This window comes from Neolamprologus multifasciatus, chromosome 16 (assembly GCF_963576455.1).
Source record: "Neolamprologus multifasciatus chromosome 16, fNeoMul1.2, whole genome shotgun sequence".
In the NCBI taxonomy this organism is placed as follows: Eukaryota; Metazoa; Chordata; class Actinopteri; order Cichliformes; family Cichlidae; genus Neolamprologus; species Neolamprologus multifasciatus.
In genome coordinates, this window is record NC_140454.1 from 35,201,796 (window position 1) to 35,226,449 (window position 24,654).

The 24,654-nt window shown below is 49.3% G+C and overlaps 1 protein-coding gene across 5 annotated transcripts in view; it reads right to left on the bottom strand.

The window, feature by feature from the left end:
- Positions 1 to 1,668: 1,668 nt before the first annotated feature.
- The window catches only part of qtman (queuosine-tRNA mannosyltransferase), a 46,486-nt gene continuing 23,500 nt past the window's right edge, over positions 1,669 to 24,654 (bottom strand). For 3 of the 5 annotated variants that reach the window (XM_085135366.1, XM_085135369.1, XM_085135365.1), the window contains one exon: positions 1,669 to 24,601. In XM_085135366.1, coding sequence (XP_084991492.1) covers positions 24,360 to 24,601 — 242 coding nt within the window. In that variant the 3' untranslated portion in view covers positions 1,669 to 24,359. The remainder of the gene's footprint in view (positions 24,602 to 24,654) is intronic. The other 2 variants (XM_085135368.1, XM_085135367.1) reach the window with 1 other exon arrangement.

The window sequence follows — 24,654 nt, forward strand, 5'->3', positions numbered from 1 at the left end:
ATGAAAGCCGGCTTAGAGGCTTATACTCTTCTACTATAAACGTGTTATTAGCGTGTTATTGCCGTGTCCTTCGGTGTAACAGCAGCATGTTACTGAGGTGATGTCCTGGAGCGGCTCTCCTGTGTGTCGCAGCGTGTGCTCCCAGTGGTTAAATTACATGTTGCTGTCATGTTTCATGCGTCGTGCTTCAGCTGCGTTGTTGTGCTGTCTTTGTTCGTTGCAGTTTGTGGCTTGTTTCTAGTTTCTCATCACATGACCATCATTAACATTCGTACAGATGCTCCATGAGTCTGATCTCCAGCACTCTCCTCTGCTGCTCTGCTTATTTTGATAAATATTTTACAGTTTGTTGTGCAGGACTTTTGACTTTTCCCTTCCTCGGTTGTCTCAGCGTCGTGGTTGGTTAGATGGACGTTTTCATTTTCTCCCTGCTTCATTAGCAGTGTTGTGAAGGTTACTTTTAAAATGTATTCCACTACAGATTACAGATTACATTTACCCAAAATGTATTCTGTAACGTATTCCGTTACGTTACTCAATGAGAGTAACGTATTCTGAATACTTTGGATTACTTAATATATTATCATGCTGTTTACAACTACATGAATGTACTATTGCTGTGATTTATTACTGTTACTGAAAGTTACTTTCCATACCAACACAGTAACAGTAGGTGGACATTAGGTAAGGCTGCACGTTTTGCAGCGATCTCGCTCACAGACACATCACGGGTATGACAGTCCATTCTCCCTGCAGCATGGACTGCACTGCCCATCAGGCTGCAGGCTTTAGGTCAGGGGTCAGCAACCTTTAACACCCAAAGAGCCACTTGGACCCGGTTTCAATGCAAAAGAAAACACTGGGAGCCGCAAATACTTTTTGACATCTAAAATGAAGATAACACTGTATATATTGTTTTCTTTTTTACCTTTATGCTTTGTGTGAACAACTAAAGTGTGTTGCTTAAATCCATGAAGTGCTACAGAGAAAGTTACATTTAATTTATGTAATTAACACATTTTGAACTCTTAAAGAAATATAACAAAAGGAAAGACACCCAGCTGAACTAAAATGATCCAGCAAACAAAAACTGTCATGAGCCGCCACCTTTATATCGCCTTTGTGCTTTTGGAGCCTTAACCTGACTTTTAAAAAATAACTGGAAAAAAAGCACTATGCTGCTGAAAAATGAAAAATAGATATTTACAAAATTCTGCCTAAATATGTGTTTTACCTGGTTAATGTGTGTGGCGGGGCGTGGTCTGCAGCGCCGCTGCAGGGGAGGTGGACACACCTGAGCAGCACCCACAATCACGCCTCGCAGCCTTAACGTCTGTGCTCTCTGTGGCTGTGTCCCAATCCAGGGTCTGTGTCCCAATCCAGGGTCTGCAGCCTTAAAGGCCGCATTTTAAGGCCGATTACGTCACAGCGACGCGACGAAGGCTGTCCCAATTCAAAGGCTGCTCAAAATGCGGCCCTCAAATGTGTCCTTAATTTCCCTGAATTTTAAGGACGTGGCGGTGTAGACTTCGTGGCCCAACATATCCCAGAATGCACAGCGCGGCAGTGGGTGTGGATAATTTTGCCGAAAAAAAACAGCGGATGAGGGGCGCCCGAAGAGTAACTTAGTAAACTAAGTACTGAATATTATGTCACTTATTTATGTGCAAATGTTTAATAACGAAGAACATTAAAACATTACTGTTGGCCACATGTCGGCAAAGTCATGTGACATTAGTGACGTTTGTACTAACTTGGTTTTAAAGCCTTTACTTTAAAATATACGCCGTTCAATAGCTGAGCTTAATCAGAGAATGATCAAAGCTCATGTAGAAACAAACAAATGAACAAAAGATGTTCTCCTTCTGTCAAACAAAGCTGTATGAAACGTTTCCAGCTGCTCAGATCCAGATCAGCACAGCCCCGCCCTCCAGCACTATCCACAGCAACCCCTCAACAGCAACATTGTACCCATCAGGTAAAACATCGGCTACGTTTGCTTTGCCTTGTTGCTCATATTAGATTCTCGATGAATGTGTGTTGTTGTTATTCAGCCTGGCTCAATGTGCCCCTTTTTAACTTTGAGCACCCGCCCCTTTAAACCTCTCTGCACGGCCCTGCTCCCCAACACTGTTCATCAGTGAATTCTCGCAGTGACATTTGAAGACTTTATTTTATTTTTCATTACATTTAATCAAATGTTTTTTCACATGAGATTAAATATTCAAGAAATTGTGACGTTCCAAACACAAACATGCACGAAGAATGAACCTGCACAGTAATCTGGATTACAGCTGGATTATCATCAGGCCCTGAAACGTCTCCTCCATTTGTCATGTTCGCCATCATCAGACTAGAGAAACAACAGCGTTCTGTGGGTTTGATGATGCTGGATGATTCAATTTACATCGAGCTGTAACTGGAAGCATCGGATTCACTTAATGAAGCTTTAAAGGGTGCTGAGCAGCAGGGGGCGCTGCTGAGCTTTGTCCTCGGCCTGATGCACAGTGAGGGAGCAGGCTGGTCCTCACAGAGCAGCGTGGCAGCGAGCGCCGGGACACTGCCACTCTTCTCCTGTCACCTGCTGGGCCAGAGGTTCAGGTTCAAAATCAGCACATCAAACATCAAAGTGTTGAGTTCACGACAAACGTGGCGAGCAGTGAGAAGCTGCTCAGGTGACCCTCAGGAAGCTCAGCGTCCAGCAGGAGACTCGACACGGGCTGGTGTGGCGTGCTTTTGATCCACACGATAAAAATATTCAGTTCAGGTTCAGGTGAAGTCTTTCTGTCTGCTTCTACCAGACAGGTGAAGCACGTTAATGCATCACCTGGTGCATCACCTGCGACCTGCTGGAGGTTCAAAAGGTTTCGACAGGACGTCACCGAGTGTTCGTGCTCACAAAATGGAGGCCAGTGACTGTCGGCGATGTCATCGATGACCTCACAGACGTGTCACAGGCTGCTGCTGTCCGTCAGCATTAACGCTCTGACGCTTCCATTTGAAATGAAACGATTTCTCTTTTTCACATTTCCCAAACGGGAAAATTAACTCCGACTTTGATCCCGACCACGACTGCAGATCAGCCCCCTCCTCCACCCTCCTCCACACCCCCAGAGTCAGAGAAACGAGGGGAAGCTGTTTTTTGCCGGCACACAGACAGTGTTTGAACAAACGTCTGGTGACCTCATTTCCACCTGAGGAAGAACAGGTCAGCGTGTGAGGAAGACGCCGCTGCGGTCGCTCTCCTTCATCAGCGCCAGCTCTGATTCACGTCAGTGTGAAAGGGTGAAACCACGCTGGACCTGTCTGAGCTGCAGGGCCTGTGCTGTTTGTGGTGAAAGTGCTGGCGCGTGTCCTTAAAGCGGTGCTGCGTGGCGTGCTGATGCAGGCGCAAACAGAGAGTGATGAGGGGGAGGGTGGGGGAGGGAGGGGAGGTCTGTCTCTAAAATGAGCTTTCATGGTTTTTAATGAAGCTCGGAGGACTTAATCAAAGCTCTCTCTGAGCCCCCGGAGTGTCCAACACTTCATTACTGCAGAGCGACAGTTTGAGGCTGGGTCACGTCCTCGCTCTCTCTCATCATCCGCTCGCTCGCTCGGGTGTGCGCTGGGGGAGGAGACGCGCTGCTTCATGTCTCCACGCTCGGGCTCAGGGCTCAGAGGTGCACAGACACACCTGTGCTGACTCTGAGTCCTGAGCACTGTCACCTTCACCTGGATGAGTGTAAATATGAGCAGGTGAACATCTGCTGAGAGGCCGGAGCGAACAGAGTGACCTCGGGGGTCATTTTCAGGATGACTCAACGACAGCAGAGACGTTACAGGCGAACAAAAACCAGAGATCAGAGAGCAGCGGCATGAAAACCGTTTCCTGCGAGTCAGAGCAGAAACATGAAGCTGGTGGGGAAATGGGCGGGGCCAGTTTCTGTCAATTCTGTGTGTGTAACCTGAATCCGTTTCTCAGCCGTGTTACATCCACGAGGCTGAGAACAAACCTGCAGTTCCTCTAACATCCAGCAGAGGCAGCGGGGAGTCAGTCTCCACAGACTCCCATGTTGACACAAACATGTTTACAGCCTGACACACAAACTGTTTGGTCTCTTTACAGGGTCTCATTTCCTGCTTCATAACACCTGAACGCAGGAGGGGAGGGGGGTGGTCTCTATAACTCACCTGTTTAACCTGCAGTAAGGCTTCGGTCAGATTTACGCTCACAGTCACAGCAGCATCTGTACGCTGCGGGCTGGACCTCTGGACCATGTTTGTGCTGTTGGAGCCTTTTGTAGCATTTTAATGGTGTCATGTGACCAATAATATGGCTGTGAGGTCATGACCAAGAGAAACTCTAGCTTTCTGATTGGATGTTACTGAGCTTCCTCCTATGAAAGGTGCTTGATGTTTTGGGGAGTAAATGAAGCCGCAGCCGAGCAGCAGAGGTCAAAGGTATCGGACCTGATCCCAAACAAACCTGTCGGTCAATCTGTGAAGAATCAAAGCGTGTTTCCGAGGGGCGGTCCTGATTTAAGGGTAAAATGCGCCACTCACTCCGAGCTTTTATGCCTGCTCTCCTCGTTGTGCCGAACCGCAGCTTCCTGTTGGAGGACAACGACACAAACATGCGAGCCCTGGGATCCATCTAATCCCTGAGTCAGGGCTGCTGTCAGCTGTCCGGCAGATTGACGGGGGTCACGCTCGCTGCTCTCTGGGACGGGCAGGTCGAGCTCTCTGCTGCACTGAGGTCAGCAGTCAGCGGGTCCCGCATGAAGCCACAGGAAGTGACCTCAGCGAGAGGCCCCGTCCGCTCTGCTGTCCGGGATGAGCTACAGGGCCATCTGGCTAAACCTCCGTCCCTGGAGTCCTGGTCCTCCATCAGCTCTGCTCCATACTCACCAGCCTGCACAGGAGGCCAACTCATCTCAGATTTATGAGCCCCTTCTCTCTCCCCGCCCCTGAATGGGAACATCCCCCCCCTGCTGTGACACGGCCGGCGTGTTTGTCTGTTTGCTTCATTGTGCCAGGTTTCTCAATCACTCCAAAGATCCTCGATGGCGCCTCGGAGGAAGGCTGCAGGGAGGATCTGCCTGCTGCTCGCGCTCTCTCCGCCACCTCATTATCATCCCTGCCCGCCACTGCAGCGTGATCATCCTCCACCCTGCACACAGAGGGCCTTCTTCTCCTTTCCTTTCCTTGAAGGTGGGATAATGACCAGATCAGATCAGCTATTAATCCCACTGCAGAAAGTCTTTCATTCGTCCTCGCAGGCGCCCAAATTTTCCAGAGTGTCTTTAATCCAGACCGAGAACAGATGTTCGGATCAGCGCTGCCCAGGATCAAAGATGTGACACACGGGTCCGCTGGCGCCCGCTCACTAACCCGACAGGAAGTCTGAAGTGGAACGGAGGAACGAGCTGGCGTGCGGACCTGTCAGAAACTCCTCCTCCGTGAGAGGAGAACCTCTCCTGGGTTCTCCCTCTGACTCTGGAGAACGTCACAGTTCCCTGAAGAAAACCCAGTTTACCTGTGATGAGATCATGTGACCCACTGGGGTGAGACATCAGTGTGATGAAGGTGACTGCTTCACTGTGTTTCTCTTCAGGTTTCTCTTCAGCACTGTAGCCAGGCTGACAAACAGTCAGAGCTCTGTTGAGCCAACCATCCCTTTAACGTTAACTAGTGATGACTTCATGAACTTCTTCACAAATAACATTTTTATCATTAGAGAAAAATTACCAATAATCATCCCACAGATGTAATATTATCTACAGCTACTCTTAGTACCATTGATGTTAAGTTAGACTCTTTTTTTCCAATCGATCTTTCTGAGTTAACTTCAATAATTACTTCCTCCAAACCATCAACGTGTCTTTTAGACCCCATTCCTACAAAACTGCTCAAAGAAGTCCTGCCATTGATTAATTCTTCGATCTTATATATGATCAACCTATCTCTAATAATCGGCTATGTACCACAGGCCTTCAAGGTGGCTGCAGTTAAACCTTTACTCAAAAAGTCATCTCTAGACCCAGCAGTCTTAGCTAATTATAGGCCAATCTCCAACCTTCCTTTATATCAAAAATCCTTGAAAGAGTAGTTGTCAAACAGCTAACAGATCATCTGCAGAGGAATGGTTTATTTGAAGAGTTTCAGTCAGGTTTCAGAGTTCATCACAGCACAGAAACAGCTTTAGTGAAGGTTACAAATGATCTTCTTATGGCCTCTGACAGTGGACTCATCTCTGTGCTTGTCCTTCTTGACCTTAGTGCAGCATTCAATACTGTTGACCATAATATCCTATTAGAGCGATTAGAACATGCTGTAGGTATTACAGGTACTGTGCTGCAGTGGTTTGTATCATATCTATCTAATAGACTCCAGTTTGTGCATGTAAATGGAGAGTCCATCCAGTGACTTTCTACCAGGACATGTCCTTCAACGCACATATTAAACAAATATGTAAGACTGCGTTCTTCCATTTGTGCAACATCTCTAAAGTTAGAAATATCCTGTCTCAGAGTGACGCTGAAAAACTAGTTCATGCATTTATTACTTCCAGGCTGGACGACTGTAATTCATTATTATCAGGATGTCCAAAAAACTTCCTTCAGCTAATCCAAAATGCTGCAGCAAGAGTCCTGACAGGGACTAGAAAGAGAGAGCAGATTTCTCCTGTTTTGGCTTCCTGTTAAATCCAGAATTCAAAATCCTGCTCCTCACATACAAGGTCTTAAATAATCAGGCCCCATCTTATCTTAATGACCTTGTAGTACCATATCACCCTATTAGAGCACTTCGCTCTCGCTCTGCAGGCCTACTTGTTGTTCCTAGAGTATTTAAAAGTAGAATGGGAGGCAGAGCCTTCAGTTTTCAGGCCCCTCTTCTGTGGAACCAGCTTCCAGTTTGGATTCAGGAGACAGACACTATCTCTACTTTTAAGATTAGGCTTCAAACTTTCCTTTTTGCTAAAGCATATAGTTAGGGCTGGACCAGGTGACCCTGAATCCTCCCTTAGTTATGCTGCAATAGATGTAGGCTGCCGGGGGATTCCCATGATGCATTGAGTTTTTCCTTTCCAGTCACCTTTCTCACTCACTATGTGTTAACAGACCTCTCTGCATTGAATCATATCTGTTATTAACCTCTGTCTCTCTTCCACAGCATGTCTTTATCTTGTCTTCCTTCTCTCACCCCAACCAATCACAGCAGATGGCCCCGCCCCTCCCTGAGCCTGGTTCTGCTGGAGGTTTCTTCCTGTTAAAAGGGAGTTTTTCCTTCCCACTGTCGCCAAAGTGTTTGCTCATAGGGGGTCATATGATTGTTGGGTTTTTCTCTGTATGTATTATTGTAGGGTCGACCTTTCAATATAAAGATCTTGAGGCGACTGTTGTTGTGATTTGGCGCTGTGTAAATAAAACTGAATTGAATTGTGTTTTCACTGTTTCCTGTCCAACAAAGGAGGAAAGAGTTTGATATGATCGGAGCAGTCACCTGATGGTGACATCATGACCGCAGCCTGACCTGTTGCAGCTCACACATATATGACATCATCACGACATCATGAAGTGTAAATAACGGCAGCTGATGATCGCACTGAACATTTTCAGTTTAAACTTAAGAAGCGAGGACTCGCGTCCACCAAACGTCACCATTGTCTTCTGTGTTTGTCGTTCCGATCTTTAAATAACGTTCTGGTTCTGAGTCAGTCTGCTGGGTCACAGGAAGTGACACATCTGACATTTCATTATTTTAAAGCTCAGAGCGCTGAGGTTGAAGGTGCAGACAGGTGTGTTTCACAGGTACGATCACCTGTCACACACGCACACATGGTCAGGTGAAGCAGAATCTGCTCCACCTGTCCCCCACTGAGGGGTGGGGGACAGGTGGAGCAGGGCTCATTGTTCATCATCAAATATCAGTCCACCCTCGTCAACACAGCGTTGGCGTGGTTCCTGTGAGCCATGCCTCCAGCACCCCGCTCCCTCCCTTAACGTGACGCTCCACCTGCACCAGCCTTCTGCCTGTTCAGTGGCTTCACCTGTGGAGGATCAGAGGAGGTGGAGCTCACCGGTCTGTTAACAACTTATTCATCCTCCGTCACCCCGAGTCAGGCAGAGGAAACGATGTCCTCTCTGCTCTAACACTGACCTCAGTAACAGCTCTGAGTCTTACCTGAACTCACCTGTTTGAAGCAGGACGTGTGCGGCTCCATCATGTAGCATCGCGCTCCATCAGCGGTGTCCCAGCTCGGAGAGCGTCGCCTCAGACTCATGTGGAGCTCGGTCTTCAGCTCGTCTCTGTGCTCGGTGTGTAGCACTGCAGGATTTGGATGCAGACACTCGCCTCAGAGAGTGGAAACTGTTCCCTCCCACAGTCCTCCTATGTTTCGTGAAACTGTGACGTTAGCAGGTCAGGAGTGAAGGTGAACTCATCACAGGTGCACTTCCTGTGAGAGCAGGAAGCGCAGACCCCTCCTCCCTGACAGGAAGTCAGAGATCGGGTCTGATGATGTTTGCAGAGGCAGTGAATGCAGAGCAGTGACCTCACACTTCAATCCTGAGCTTCACTAAGTAAAACCATCATCATTACCGGCCAATCAGAGCAGGGCAGGAAGTGCGTGTCCTGGGAGGACGGGGGAGCATTAGTCATGTCGCCGCTGACAGCAGTGATTTATGCTCTGTGATGACAGCGGGCTATTAGCGCTCCCCAAACGCAGAAACACAAACACGCCACCGTTGCTGATGGAGAACATCGCTGCACAGTAACATCACAGCCAGGCGTCCACATACTTGTGGTCAGGTGACCTGAGCTGCACGGTCTTCCTGTTTGTTTCCGTGGTAATGGATCCTATTACAACCCCCACCAGTCAAACATTATCATGAGGTAAACAAACTGCAAGTGGAGATTCAGACGTTAGACGGATCCTGACTGTGGAGTCCGGCCTTCATTAAACATCATCAAACATCAAAACACGGCTCGCTAACGAGGACGCCGTTTTAAAGACCTCCAACTGACACACTGCAGGAGAGGAGCGGGTGGAGACATCTCAGTGACAGGTATACCTGCAGCTACGTCTGCAGGCTCCACCCTCTCAGCTACAGGTATACCTGCAGCTACTGAGCTGAACTCTCATCAGCAGCTCACAGAGTAACGAGGAAAGAAATCAGATTACTTGATTACTCTGACACCAAACATCTGGCTCTCCGGCTCAGACTGGAGCTGATCACAGATCAGTTTAACCTGGCAGGTGGGCAGCAGCTTACTCCAGCTGTTAATCAGCTGACAGCTCACTTCCTGCTGGCTCCTGAACACACCTGTGCAACAGTTTCACCTGTTTTACACACAAGCTGAACTGATGTCTGTCACAGATCCATCTACCTGCTGCTCTGTGATTGGCCTGCACACCTGTGAACGCCACACACAGATCACAGGTACCCGTGCTGATGATTTTCACTGAGAGGAAACAGCTGACACGGTGAGGGTGGAGCCACGCTGAAGTCACAGGTGTGTGCGCTCTGTGAGGCAGACAGGTGTGTCCACGTCCCTGTGATACCCACCACACACGAATCATAGTTGTCATCTTCATCATCATCATCTCCATCTAGCTATAACCACAGTAAATGTGCACCATCAGAAGGTTGTGGCGAGGGCGAGCAGCTTCAAACAAACGCTCCTCTGCCAGGAAGCTGTATTATGTTCATTAACCTCCCACTCTGTTAGTAAACGCTCTCATCCTCCTCTGATGTTGGGGCGGCAGGCAGGTCGCTCTAATTATCCCCCTGCAGCGCCGCGCTCCTCTGCTAATTATCTAAAGTGATGTGATGAAGTGGATGTAACCACCTGCGGAGCTGCCGGCTCTCTGACCCACATCCCCGCCTCTAAATATTCATTATCGAATTACAGGCGGCACCTCGGGACCGTTAATCTGCTGCCAACGCTCGGCCGTAAACGTCTGTGAGGGCGGAGTTTACGGCCGAGCGGCTCGAGTGCAGCCAACACACATCTGCACCAGAACCGGCCCTGAATGCTACCACACAGCTCACAGCCTCATGTTACAAAAGGCCCTACAGTCTTTTCCTGTGTAAGAGTCCAAACCTCTGTGTGACAAACACGGCTCTTCAGTGACGACTCTGTGCTTACAGCCCACACCTGTGTCTGACACAGAGGACCCAGCACCGACACCTGAGGGACTCCACCCCGAGGCCAGTCTGTGATGGAGCGCACGTTTCTGAAACTCTCTCTCACACACAGAGTGTAAATTTAAAAAAAAGATGCAGGTGTGACACTGATAACATGAATATCAACATTGTGTGTCTGTGTGTGTCACGTTTGTAAAGTAAAAGCGTGCTGTATTTTCCTCGCTATAAGGTGCACTTAAAACCCATTTCTCAAAAATCATCAGTGCTCCTTATGTATGAATTCTGGTTGTGCTTACTGACCTCGATCCGATTTTATGTGCTACACGCGCTCAAAAATGTTTTAGTATGACTTTGCTAAGCTACGAAGCCGCACTGCTTGATGGATTGTTGGAGCATTACGGCTACCGTAGTCAGGAGCCTCACGGAGGAATCTGGGTCCTAAACTCCGTCAAGTTCAGGTCCCAAAGTCAAACAAACACTGCAGCATCACAGAGAGTTAAAAACTGTCTAAATTCTTTCATCTTTAATGAAATGATCAACGTTGCTGCTTTACCAGGTGTAACAATGAAGTTTAACATCCAGGTATCCATGAAAACAGGATTTATTACATTTAACAGCGTTAGAAGTTAGCAGGAAGTTAGCTCGCTAGTTAGCTAAACATGATATAGCATGTTCTGACTGAGAGATTTCTGAAAAAATTCAAACGTACAGCTCTGCTGTCACTTTCAACATAAATGAAGACAGAAAACTAAACAGCAGTGACGTTTGTAGGGTTACTGAAGTTGGGCTAGCTGGTATATAATGATGTGCTACGTGGTAGCTAGCAACACAGCTATGTTAGCCTAGCATAAACACAGTGAAGCTGGAGGATGAACTCTAACTTTTTTCCCCTCGATAAAAGTTAACGTGAGGGTTCCTGATGGTTAGGGACAAATGTAATCACATGGCAGAAAGCTGTAAACGGACCAAACTTCAGTCAGGAGAACAACTGAGATAATCCATCCACAATACAAGGTTAGTCATTAATATACTGCAACAACATGGGAACAGAGCAGCTGTGAGAGAATTCAACATTAATGAATCAACGGTACAGAAGTGGAGGAAGCAAGAAGAATGAGCTGAGTAAAGTTTGACTTATCTGACTGTTTTGTTTCGCTTAATGCTCCTTGTAATTAGACAAATATGGTACTTTAGACAGCACCTTTCACAGTCAGAGGTCATGACACTATCATAAATGCATCAGGTCTGCTCTACTTAAAAGCTTTTTGTAGCTGCTTTCTGAAGGTTAATGTTAAAATGGGACTTAGATCAATGACTTCAAAACAGGAGTTAAATGAGCTCCTCTGTTTGAGCGAGTCAGCAGTGTCGCTGTGACAACCTGTCAAGCCTTTATAGTTTGGACAGGTCCTAAGACTATCATCTCAGTTCACTCGCTGACTCCTCTGATTTTCTGATCTAAGTTCTGAAAAAGCAGGTTCCTAATGTCTGTTTTAAGTTTCGCTCCAGGGAAAAAGCTTTATCAAAAATAACACCTATGTTTCTGTGAGAGACCTCGACCAGCTGTGTAAAAAAAAGAAAAGAAAGGTTATCTTATCTTAATTGTCCTGTTCAGTGCTGTCTGGGTTTAAGTAGCTGTTGTTCAACCGTTCTAGAAAAATATTGTCATCTGACATTTTTCACGATGTCATAGTTTTCTTCCATAGAAGTTTAACATACACTCATGTGTTTTCCTGTTTTAATCAGTGCCATGTGATCCATAATGGATGAGCGTGGATAAGAGTGTTTACATCAGAGAACTGTCAGCATGACAGAGCAGCGGCGCTCTCACTCATTATGAGTGTTTGTTCAGAGCTAAAGTCAGAATTATGGTCACTTAAACGTACGTCCTCATCAAACGCGTTGCTAATGCTGAGGCCCAAAGAAAAGACGAGGGCCAAGGTGTGGCCTTATAGATGGGTCGGTCCAGAACCGAATCAGATACAGGTAAGAGTTCAGCTGCTGGGTTTGATTTCATCATCAATATATCAATATAAAATATATATAAAATATAAGATCAGTATAAAATCAGAACTAAGAAGACAGCAGCAGGGCCAGGAGGGCAATACTTCAAAGAAGAGCAGTTTTCAGTTTGCATACCTCTGCACGTGTAACTGTCCTTAAACACAGCAGGCAGTCCACGGGCACCTAAACGGGGGCGCCCACACGGGAGCAGCCAACAGGGCACGGCTCGTTTAGGTGGATAACCTCGCCAAACAGAAAATCCAAGGATTTGTTGGAGATGGGATAAATGCTGGCAGCACAGGCTTCACATCAGCTGGTGGCAGTGAGACTGACAGCAAACACCTTGTCCGGTCTCCAGCTGCGCCACGGTGATGCAAGCTGCAAGGACACAGCGGTAAGGCCGCAAGCGACATAGTCCAGAGCATCCGGCAAGAAAAACCCAGGCTGCAGCGGCCATGAGAACGGGTTTCTAACCACAACCTGACAGTAAAAACTGGGGACGCCTCCAGTCCAGTCGGGGAATCTCCGACCTGGAGGCTCGTCTAATCTGCACCTGGACGCCGGCCCTACGGCCTCGTTCTCTCAATTTCTTCTCCACATGTCCCGAAAGACGTTTCATGAGTGATATGAAGAATTCAGGTGAGGAAGAGGAGCACACATGTTCTTATAGCCCAGTCATCATGGAGGTGCTCCATGATGCTACATCACATACTGGTTTAGGGAAGAGTGGTCATAAATCACAGCAGCACAGATACATTTATTAAATATTGGGGTTGATGTCGCAGGCACCGTCTTACCTTTTATTATTACGATTTATACTGCTTTGCATACTGGTTTTACTGCTGGTTTATATACTGGTTTGTACTGGCTGCCTGCAGTCACGCTGGTCCCTCTCATGAGTGGTGTGGGAGCTGAGACTGAAAGTCTTGCTCAGCTTGTTTGCGACTGCTGATCCTTCAGACGAGCTGCTGAAGAGAAGCAGCAGGACAGAGTGGAGGAGACCAGCTCCTGCTGTGATGGTTGAGGGCTGGATGCTCTGTCAGGAACAATAGAGGACAGTAGAACTGAGTCTGGCTGAATTAGCGGAGGCTAATTACTATGCTAATGTTTACCTGGCAGCGGCGGCGCGGAGCCCGGGGCCGCACTGAGCGCTGGGTGTTTGTGACAAAGCGGCTCAGATCAATCTGAATTAATAGATCTGAGACCAGAGAAACCCCCGACCAACACCACACAACACTGAGCTGGAAATGTGCCACCTCCACCTGCTGAGACAAAGCGCACGGCATCATGGGAAATACATGCTCTGGCACACAGAGGAGCCCGATGGTAGGCTGCATGCAGCTGAGTCACAGAAGCTCTTCAAACATGTCACAGAGACAGAAACACACAGGTGCAGTTACCTGTCCCCCCTGATGGAGGCAGTGCTGCTAAAGACAGGAAGGTGGTGCAGCTGCAGCTCAGCAGGTGAAGATGAACCTGAGGTCATGATGATGATGATGATGATATGGAGGGGGGGGGGGGGGGTTCATCCCTCCTCCATCTAAACTGTCAGGTCTGTTTCTGATGAAACCCTGTTAGCATGTTAGCAGACTGAGCTCTGAGACTGGTGTACATGACGCTGCTCTGGTTTCTTCACTGACGTGGTTAAACACTCTGTGAGGGTTAGACATCACCATGATTTAAGTCACATGACCTACTGTGCAGGGACTCAGGCGCCTCTGCAGGTGTGACTGTTGCTCTGATCATACGTGTGTGTCTGTTTTTGTGTGAGTGTGTAGCTGCTGCCTGTGGAGGCCTCTGGCATGTTAATGAGGCGCCACTGCGAGGAGGACAATAAGCTTCCTGTGTGAGGAGCAGGGCGAGGAGGAGGAGGAGGTCACCACTGTGAAACGATCTCAAACACGCGGCTGACGTCACGTTTACGGTGGCAGATGTGCCGACAAGGCGAGCTGATGCTGCTGTTTTTAGATCCACCATCCATCTGTAACGTGAACGTCTGGACCACAAGACTGATGGTTGCACTTTAAAACTAGAACGAGCCCACTGAACTAGCCTGCAGTCAGCTGATAATGATGAAACGCTCCTCCCACTGAAAACGTCCAGATGAACAGAATCAACCTGATGGCGTTCTTAGGTTTGTGTTTGGGATGAACCGGTTTGTTTCTGTGTGGCTGGGTCTGAAGTACACTGGTGCTTGGAGAAGAGTTCCTCTGATAAACCTGCTACGTCAGCGATGGTGGTGTTGTTCCTTTTGTCCTGAGTCTCCCTCGTTGGTGTCTGACCTTCTTTTCTGCTCATCTTTGCTGATTTGATGGTGACCACATTTTCTTTACACACGTGTGTTGCTTTTCTTCCCTTCTGGCTTAGATTTTCTATTTTCTAACATCACTATAACCACCACCATCATCATCCCCACCTTCACCTGCTGCAGACTGAGTGGAGGTTGAAGGTGGTGCTGTCCTGAGATCAGCTGTGCAGCGTGTGATAATCTGAGTTTAGGTTTTCTTCCACGTGAAGCTGTTTCACTGAAGCAGACGTGTTAGTGTGTGGTAACCAGCAGGAGGAGGAAATGACCTCACTGAGGGTGGACCACAGGCACAGACTGGCGTGGTATTGAACCCAGCGCTGCGTCTGTCAGGCAATCTGAACAGATCTGAGGTCAGCAGGCTCGCTGATCTCCTCCTGCAGCCAGAGGAGATCAAAGATGGCCTCTTCTTGTTTATACAGGGAAGACTAGCAGGAGGAGTAAGGGGGGGGGGGTTACACCAGAAGCATAAATGACTGGGAGCATGGCACCTCTTCATATAAATACCCCCATTTGCCTCCCCGAGCGTGGGGCTGATAAGCGCGGGGAGCAGAGGGAGGAGAATCCCCCTCCTGCAGGAATTCAAAGCAGCTCCGGCGCCCGGATTTAATTTGCATTCGGGGGAACGATAGCGCGGCGCAAGGCGGCGGCTGGAACGCACTCAGTGAGGCAGCGTGCCCGGCAGCTCTGCCAGAGAGGACAGTCTGGGGGCCACCTGCCCCTCGCTTTAATCCACAAGTATTTGATTTGGAGCGTCAGGAGCGCGCCGCCTTTGATGTGCGTTTGTCCCGTGGACACAACATTAAAGACTCTCCTTCAAGCTGGGGCAAATTCAAATACCGTTACCTTCTTCTAAGGATTGCAAATGTGCTTAAATATGCCCTTTAATGGTGTATTTCGCTCCAACCGTGAGCTCAATAAATTAGTTCCCCCTGTGAGGAGAGGCCTCGGCGCTCGGCGGCTGCGATTGGCCGCTGAGGAGCGCGGCTTCATTCCTCTGTTGTTCTCTAAGGTTAAAGTGACGGAGAAGGGAGAGGCGCCGCGCGAGTCCAGCATCAGTAAACAATCGGGGTCACGTGAGCTCCAGCCACGCCACGGCCGCTGATTTATTTGACTGTTCGCTCATGTTCACACGCCGATTCTCACTGAGGCGGCGTCTTCACACCAGCTGTTAGCCGTGACACTGATGGTGTGGAAGTGACATCACTCTGCCAGCCCTGTGACGATAAGGAGGCGGTTAATATTCATGCTGACCGCTCTGCTCTCGTCCAGCTCCAGACTGGACTCTGCATGAGCCACAGTTCAAAATAATCCCTCTTTGTCTTAATCACAGAAACAATGTGACAATATCAGGAATAAACGTGTGTTTATGCATGTTTTCATGTGCTGCTGAGGAAGAGGAGGTGCAGATTACCAGCTGGCCATATAGCTCAAGCTAACCTTTAACTGACACGTTTCAGCACTTTGTGCTTGTGTTTCGATGTTCGTCCGATTTTGTCGGGTCTCGGGGATCTGGACGAGTTTGACGGAGCTGCGCTGGGGCACGGAGGGTTAATGAGGACCGTTTCCTGTTCTTCAGTTTGTCGCTGTGCGGCAGGCTGTTTCTCTTGTGCTAACTGCCTGATGATAAAACCATGTTCAGTGTGCACAGCCTCTCGTGTCCGTCCCTCTGGTCTCTGATGATGTTGATGTGAGCGTGGTGTCTCTGAGCTGAAGGTGGCGGGACGCTCACAGGGATTAGCATAATTGGAGTCTGACTTATGCTGACATGATGCTAATTAGCATGATCTCGTGTCGCGCCCGATAAATAATTGAAATGAACCATTTTTGGCCTTTATCGCAGAAACACATGAAGTGCCCAAAAACATCACAGCGCATCACTGGAGCGTGTGCGCTGCCTTGCCTGGCGTTCAGGGTCACGCCAGCTGCTGGTGGTTTTCTTCTTCCTGTGTTTATATGTCAATGACGCTCCATCATTAGTTTGTGTGACACTGACAGCAGAGCTTTGATAGTAGCTGAGGGATTGTGTAGACGTACAACATTCAGTAAACAGGTGTTTGCAGTTAAATGTAGTGATAGTGTTATCTTTATGGTTGTATGTTTTGCATTTTATTGTATTATAACACTTAGTGTTGGGACTACAGAGGAAAAGTCGCCTTTTGGCATATTTACGCTGGTCTATGTTCATTAATGTGCACCGTCCCTTTAAATAAATTCAAATTCTAGAGCTGTCAGTTTCTGTTCACATGTGCAGAGAAAGGAGGACCAGACATCAGAGCAGGTCCATGCAGAAGGTTGGAGTGACAGAGGCGTGTGGCGCCCCCTAAAGGCTGTCTCATAATTACAGTTCAGTTTGAACCTGAGGCTGTGGTCACACACCGACACATCCCTGTCCTAACAAGGACACACGTATGATCTGTGAGTCATGCATGAACAGAACACAGATGAAACCATCGGCAGGGACCTCGGAGCGCTCTCTTATACAGCAACGGTACGACTTCTATGGTTCGATCCACGTGTTCACTCAGGACAATGAAAGTGCTGAAGTTCGGTTTGTGTTGAAGCTGTTGGAGAGCTCACAGGTTCTGCTGCTGTTTGTACATGAAGGAGACCATCACGCCCAAAGCGTCATTAATGAGGTGGCAGAAGGTGAGCCTCTGTGGACCTGAGCCATGTCTGCAGGTCACTCTGAGCTGGATCATGTGATATCACCTTGTGGCCGTCTGACGTGACCACGTGACCCTGGAGCAGCAGGAGAGCAGCACAGCTGTGAGTGTAACGTCATCGCTGTTCACTTTGGATTCATCTTTAAATCCTCTTAAATCTTAAAGGAAGCAGCAGCTGCAGATTCATGCTGCAGGATGATTAAACTGCAGCGCTGCTTCTTTCCTGCCGCCACCACACACACGGCGGCGAGCCTCCGCCCTAATCGCTCCAACAACAGATCGCACTTCCTGCACTCCAAGATGTATTAAAGATTAGGAGACTCTGCTCCTTTATTCAGCTCCTAATCAAACCGGAGATAAGCTCCTGCATCGCATCGAGGCCACGGGTCACATGACCTCATCTCGTCAGGGACAAAGGTGCTGCTCAACACGCCAACAACACGCCAACAACACGCCACAGACTGTCAGTGCAACATGAGCTCAGGTTTCTCATGGCGACCTCTGAATGAGTCGACGCTGAAGGTCGAAGTGTGCAGCGGGGTCACCAACCCCACCGGTGCACTCTGACACAGAACCAATCACAGCTGAGCGCTTGCAGGCGTCACAGTTAGAACTCCTCGAGCTCTGGGAGATCAAACATGGAGGACTGCAGGGAACGATGGCGCTGTTCTGAGAGTGAAGACAAACATCCTGCAGTTGATTCTGTGAAAAAATACATTCAAAGAGAGACAGATGTCCGTAAACCAGCGCGAGGGCAGCGAGAGACGGTGCAGAGCGGTGGTCACTGCTCAGAATCGGAGCCTCCGAATAAGAAAGAAACGAGGTTCCTTCGAGGCGTCGGCGTCTTATTTAAAGTGATGAATATTTAACGCGGCGAGCAGCTACAGACCCAGCCCTCCGCCTTTAACGCGTTCTTTATCTCCAATAAACAGCAGAATAACAAACGTGTCAGAGCCTCATCAGGCCGCCTGGCCTCGTGTCACAGCGAAGGGTCAGCCATCACAGAGCCAATCACGCGAGGCCTCGCTCTGGCCAGCTGAGAACAGATGTGCTGATGTCACCGAGACGGAGTGGAAGGCTTCGTCTGTGGAAACATCGCAGAACCAACAGCTGCTTCATTTGTGTGACCTTTGACCTTTGAGATTCTGAAGTCACATGAAGTTGTAGGCGTGACCCTGGGTGATGAAACATCAGCCTCAGAGTGAGTGATGCAAAGGAAGTGGAACCCGGGAGAACCTGACAGTCAGTTTCAGGAAAAACATGAACTTCCTGTGGCTTCACTGATTGGTCCATAGTCTTAATTAAACATGACCTTCATCACGGAGGAGTTCAGACCAATGACATGACTCAATTTCTGACCTTTAACCCCGGAGCGCTGTCTCAGGGACGCCCACAGCACACACACTTCATTCTTTTACAAAATAAGAGACAAAATAAGTGTGAAACAGATGTTTGGGAGACCTCCAGAATAAAAGGCGTGTAATCTGGGTGTAAATCCTCCACGTTGAGCTCTCACTGTTTCCCTCAAGAACCAAATTAAAGTCACTTCAGTCTGTAAGCAGCTTTGAAGAGTGAATCACAAAATACCTTTTCTGTGCTGCGGACCGAAGATCAGCTGCTAAAGCCGGAGATTAACGTCCTGCCGGAGCCTCGGCGGATTTCATCTCATCTGGATGGAACAAAGGTAACGACGGGTCGGCCGAGCGCCGGGCACCGAGGTCAGCACGGACAGCTTCATCGCAGATCAGCTCACAGGAAACCAGAACCTGGTCTGACCCAGAGCGACGTCCACAGCAGCCCACTTCACTCCAGTAACACAGCTGGAACATCTGCAGGCCTGTCTGAAGACCTCAGCAGCACCATGACAGAGGCTTCCATGTGTCAGCTGTGAGCTCCAGAAACACCTCAAAGTACGCGCCATAATCACCATGAATACCAGCCCTCACATGACCCCCTCACAACCTGCGGCCCCTCAGCTGGACCCTCAGAACCTCATCAAACACTTTTAGTTCCAGACCTGCTGAGGCTGAGGGCCAAACGTCGCTCTGCGGTTTTCATCTGACTGAGATGCTCGCTCAGATTCAGACCGGCATGAAAAATTCATTCTTACTCAAAGCTCTCTTCATTATTTCAGCCTCAGTTCTACGAGCTTCCAGGAAGACTTGGACTCACAGGCTCACAGGCTCCGTCTGTGCGGCGCCTCGTTTTAACGATGCAGACCTCAGAGTCAGCGCGAGCTGATAGCAGCAGCACTGCAGACATGAAGAGCAGCTTCAGAGCCTCAGATATACGAACGACTGCACGCTTGAACCTGAGCCGAACGTCTGATGGGCTTCCTGAACCTCAGCCGTGCTCGGCTTAAGGGAAATATCCAGACGGCCCTCAGGCTCCCAGCAGGAACCCTGCTCACAGCAGGTATCAAACATCGAGCGGCTTCCTGTCACCTTTGCACTCGTTGCCTCTGCTGGAACATTTTTCTGCTCGCTAACCTGAGAGTGTGAGGTCAGGCAGTGGTGCTGAGTGTCCCGTTTCTCTTGGTGCCCACAGCCCCGAGGCCCTCAGGTATCACAGTGAAAGGCGAGAGCGAGAGCGGTGATATCCGAGCACCACAGGAAGTCAGCATTGTTTGAGGAGCGTGGCGAGAAGCAGGGAGGAAGGACGGCAGCTGAGTAAACACGTTCGTCCTCTCACTGCCATAACCAACCATTAGATCTGATGTCAGCGATGATCAGACACACAGACTGTGAGGAACCTTGGAGTCATTTTTGACCAGGATATGTCCTTCAACGCACATATTAAACAAATATGTAAGACTGCGTTCTTCCATTTGTGCAACATCTCTAAAATTAGAAATATCCTGTCTCAGAGTGACGCTGAAAAACTAGTTCATGCATTTATTACTTCCAGGCTGGACGACTGCAATTCATTATTATCAGGATGTCCAAAAAACTCACTGAAAAGCCTTCAGTTAATCCAAAATGCTGCAGCAAGAGTCCTGACAGGGACTAGAAAGAGAGAGCAGATTTCTCCTGTTTTGGCTTCCTGTTAAATCCAGAATTCAAAATCCTGCTCCTCACATACAAGGTCTTAAATAATCAGGCCCCATCTTATCTTAATGACCTTGTAGTACCATATCACCCTATTAGAGCACTTCGCTCTCGCTCTGCAGGCCTACTTGTTGTTCCTAGAGTATTTAAAAGTAGAATGGGAGGCAGAGCCTTCAGTTTTCAGGCCCCTCTTCTGTGGAACCAGCTTCCAGTTTGGATTCAGAGGCTAAAAACCTCTGCTTCCTCAGACTGGACTGATCTTGGTGCCTGCATCATGTTGTCTCAGAGCTTCTAATGACTCAATCAGCTGGTTTCAGCTGCACCAATCAGAGAGCAGCGCTATGAGTCCAAGAACACAGACACAGATCAGGAAATGTCGACCATCAGCAGTGTGTTGATGGTCGAGCTCCTCGAGCACCTCAGCTGGATGTTCGACGTGTGACTGGAGCACAGAGAGCAGATCAACAGGAAGTCAGATGGTTTCAGCAGGAGAGTGAGAGCCAGCTGTCACATCCTCAGAGAGACACGAAGCTCCACAGAGCTGAGGGAGCTTCAGGTTCAGTCACACAGCACATCATCTGCAGCTGTTAGCTCTCTGAGTGGCAGATTCAGCACGAAACACTAATTTTTTTAATCTGTGTCCGACCAAAGAAGCTCCTGACAGAGGACGCTGCGCTCAGAGCACGGCTGAGCGTGGGAAAATTAAACCTTTGTGTGTTTAATCACAGTGCAATCTGCCCGGGCTGCGTGGCAGATTAATCAGCTGGACAGCGAATTAGCAGCGAGCTCTCGTGCTAATTTCATGGGTAATCTGGGTGTTGATGGACGGAGCTGTCAGCGCTCAGAATGACTCTGCTGTCGAGTGTCCGTGCTCCGTGGATTATTCAAGATTATCTTGTAATTCCTCTTTAATCTGCAGCTTGAAGATTGCAGAGTCGCACTCGGCGATAAAGCGAGTAGCGTCTGATGAGATGAAATCCCCACAAACTTTCCGATCAACACGTCCACATGTGGCGCTTTCAAACAGCAGCTTATCGGACCGCTGCCTCCACGCCACCGTCCGGCCTCACACTTCCAGTCCCCGCATCGCAACACTACAGCACCCATGAGCCTCTGCTGCCGGCAGTCAGAGCACCGCTGTTTCATTGTTCCTCAGGAAGTCGCTGTCAGCTGATTCCAGACCAGCTCCCGCTGGGCTTCAGGAACGATCAGAGAAAGCCGATGTTCCTCAAACGGTCGGTGGTTCTAGCAGAAGCCACTCGCAGTGGAAACGAATCGTTTCTGCTGGTTTTATTCACAGACGACTCGCATTCGCGTGTCTGCAGCAGGAAGTGAGATTTATTTTGAAAAACAGTCAAACTAATCAGAGTAAAAGCGCCACTGAGCTGTTCAGACGTTAACGGGTGAACAGATGAAGGTTACGCACGCGCGCCGCTGCTGTGGAGACTCCTGTAAACACTCGCACACGCTCGCACACGCACGCACACGCACGCACACACATACACACACACACACACACGCACGCACGCATGCACACGCACACGCACACACATACACACACACACACACGCACGCACACATGCACACACGCATGCACACGCACACACACACACATACACACACCTCTCACTGTGTCGCAGTCTGTGTTCGGTAAGAAGAGTCACCTGCTTCATCCGTGACTTCACGTCCTCCACAGCATGATGGGACATGAACCAGCACACTGCCTCATCTTCCTCTGAGGTTCAAGCGGTATTTGCTCATGGGAACTGACCAATCAGAGGACAGAAGAACCTTAGAGCCAAGACTCCTCAAAGGTGCTTCATGCTGTAGAGAGCTCCGGTAATTCAGAGAAACTCGACACTCAGACCTGCCGTGGATGAGTCACAGTGGGAAGGAAAACTCCCTTCGAACAGGAAGAAACCGACAGCAAATCCAGGCTCAGGGAGGCGCGGCCCTCTGAGAGAGCACACCTGCATGAAGGTGAATACAGCAGACCCTCGGGGTCAGACAAAGGGACGAAGAGGTCATGTGACAGCAGACAGAAGCTCAAACTGAAGCGCCCCGCCTCCCCCGCCACCCCCCGAATCCTTCAGGACTCAGTGATCCTGATCCAATTAGTGGGAGCCCTGCAGTCAGGAGGGGCATCACGGTCCAGCCCCCCACCCCCGCTCAGTAAAATCAGCTGCTAATTAATGCACGCTGGCATCTTCACGCAGCTGTCGGGCTGTGCGGGGACGACAGCGATCCAGATCACATCAGCCCTGCGGCTGGCACTGAGCGCGCTCAGTCCCGCCCCTCCTCACACACACCCGAGGCCTCATTTATCGACCGCTCAGCTGTGCCGAAGCTACCACGCTCACAGGGACTCTTCATCATCACTGTCGTTGTTGCATTAAACATGTCAGGAGCTGGAGTTTACCTGCGTCTGTCAGCTGATCGAGGTTACTTCCTGTCTCAGGTGCGAGGCTGACGCAGGAAGTGGTGACAGGTCGTTAATGAGCCTGATAACAACCACAGACTGTACATAAAAGATGGATGAGGTGAGCCGTCAGCTGTGTGAACGTCTGATTATTCCTTCACCTGTCGACACATTAGAGTCTGTTTCTACTGACAGTGGAAAACGCCGCTCCACAACTGTGGCTCAAACTGACTTCGTCGATTCGGACACGTCATGTGACCCGTTCACAGGAAACCAGTCACATGATTCACAGCAGAGGTTTTCAGCGGCTGACCAGAACCAGGCCGGCAGCGACGCCGCGTTTCCCACAGCTCAGCAATCAAACCTGTGACCTCTGACCTCACAGATGAGGGCCGAAGCTCAGCGATCTGAGGAGCCTGACCTCTCGTGGTCAGTCTGGGTCTGTGACCCCGGTCTGGTCCGGAGGACACCTTCAGAGGTCGGCTCCTGCGTGTTCAAACCACGCCCTTGTCGTCAGACACAGCAGCATGGCGTCCTGATGTGATCGGTGCTGATGGTGTCAGAGCAGATGAGCGTCAGGACGCGGCTCTGTAATAAGCTGCGGGAATATTCATGACACGCTCGCTCTGCCCGCAGAACTGATGACATATGGCATGCCAACATGCCGAACATCGCTCGCCATCAACCGTTTAGTGGGCGAGTCCTCGAAGGTGACGGCGCCATGCCGACCACGTTAGAGACACGACAGCCAGAACAGAGTCACTACGTACATTTACACCACAGAAGAAGAGCGTCAGTCCTGAGGCGTTCACTGTCTGCTTTCACATCAGGTTCATACACTTCCTCCGGCGTGATCAGTTCGCGATGCGAGTGGATCAATAAAATCACCAGATCGTCTCAGGTGAAGGTTCACGAGTCAAACCTCAGCCCACCGCAGAGACGCCACGGCCACAGTGATGTCACGGACATGTTTCAGGCTTTAAAAGCAATGCAGACGTGTTTTCACGCTGCTCCAGGGCGGGAGCCTCGTCTGGGGTCTGCGCTTCAGAATAAACCCTACTTTCATTTTCTTTAAACCTTTGACGCTCCGCCCCTCAAGGAATTTCCAGGACCAACACCTGGGCCAGGTTTGAGTGTTGATCACATGACCAGAACAGTTTTTACAAGACAATGTTTGGCAGTGATGATCCAATCAGGAAGCAGTGGCCTCCGCGGCTCTCAAACAGCATGTGTCACATGAGCACAGCGCCTCCCTCACGTACGGCGGCTGGTTTTTGGTTTTACTGGCACAAAATCAAACTGAATTTAAAAGTGAAGCATCTCTGCGGATCAATCGGATCAATAACAGCGGTTCTGCTAAAGGCTGCTGATGGTTCAGAAATGACTTCAAATAAATAAACATTTGTTTTACTTATTTGTCTCAGTGTTTTGGCATAAATGGGCTTCCATACCTGAATAACAACACAACGTGTGATTGTGTTCATTCTGTGTTTATCAATAACAAACGAGTCCATTTAAAACATCAGAAAAGTTTTACAGCATCTTCAGCAGAACCACAAACAAGCTTCAGAATCCTGCACCAGGTCCAGGATCAGGACTAGGACCCAGAGTTAAACCAGGATCAAGACCAGGACCTGGTCCAGTCTGATCAGTCCTGTGGAGGAAGACTTGGCCTTTTTGTGGGTCCAGCACAGAACTCCTCCAAGAACCCAGTCTGAGGAGACCAGAACGAGTCCAGACTCGTGGGCTCAGTGGCGCCACAGGTCAGACGCGATGGCGGCAGCGGTGTGTTCAGGGACACGGGGCTGACAACAAATCCTGGAAACGCGGCTTCAGGGCGGCCCAGGAGTAGGCGGAGGTGTCCACCTGCAGAATCAGAACCACATGCTGACGGAGGAGGTCATCACCGCACGACACAGTTAATTGGTTAAATGCCGTTACCTTGACGATATGTCTACGGGCAACGTCGGGCTTCCTGCAGAGTCCCTGCAGCCGCTTACAGAGCTGCTCAGGTGTGGAGTACAGGTACTGTGCTGCATTAGAGAACAAGTAGGAGTTCAGGTGTGCTCCTTTAAGGACAGCAGAA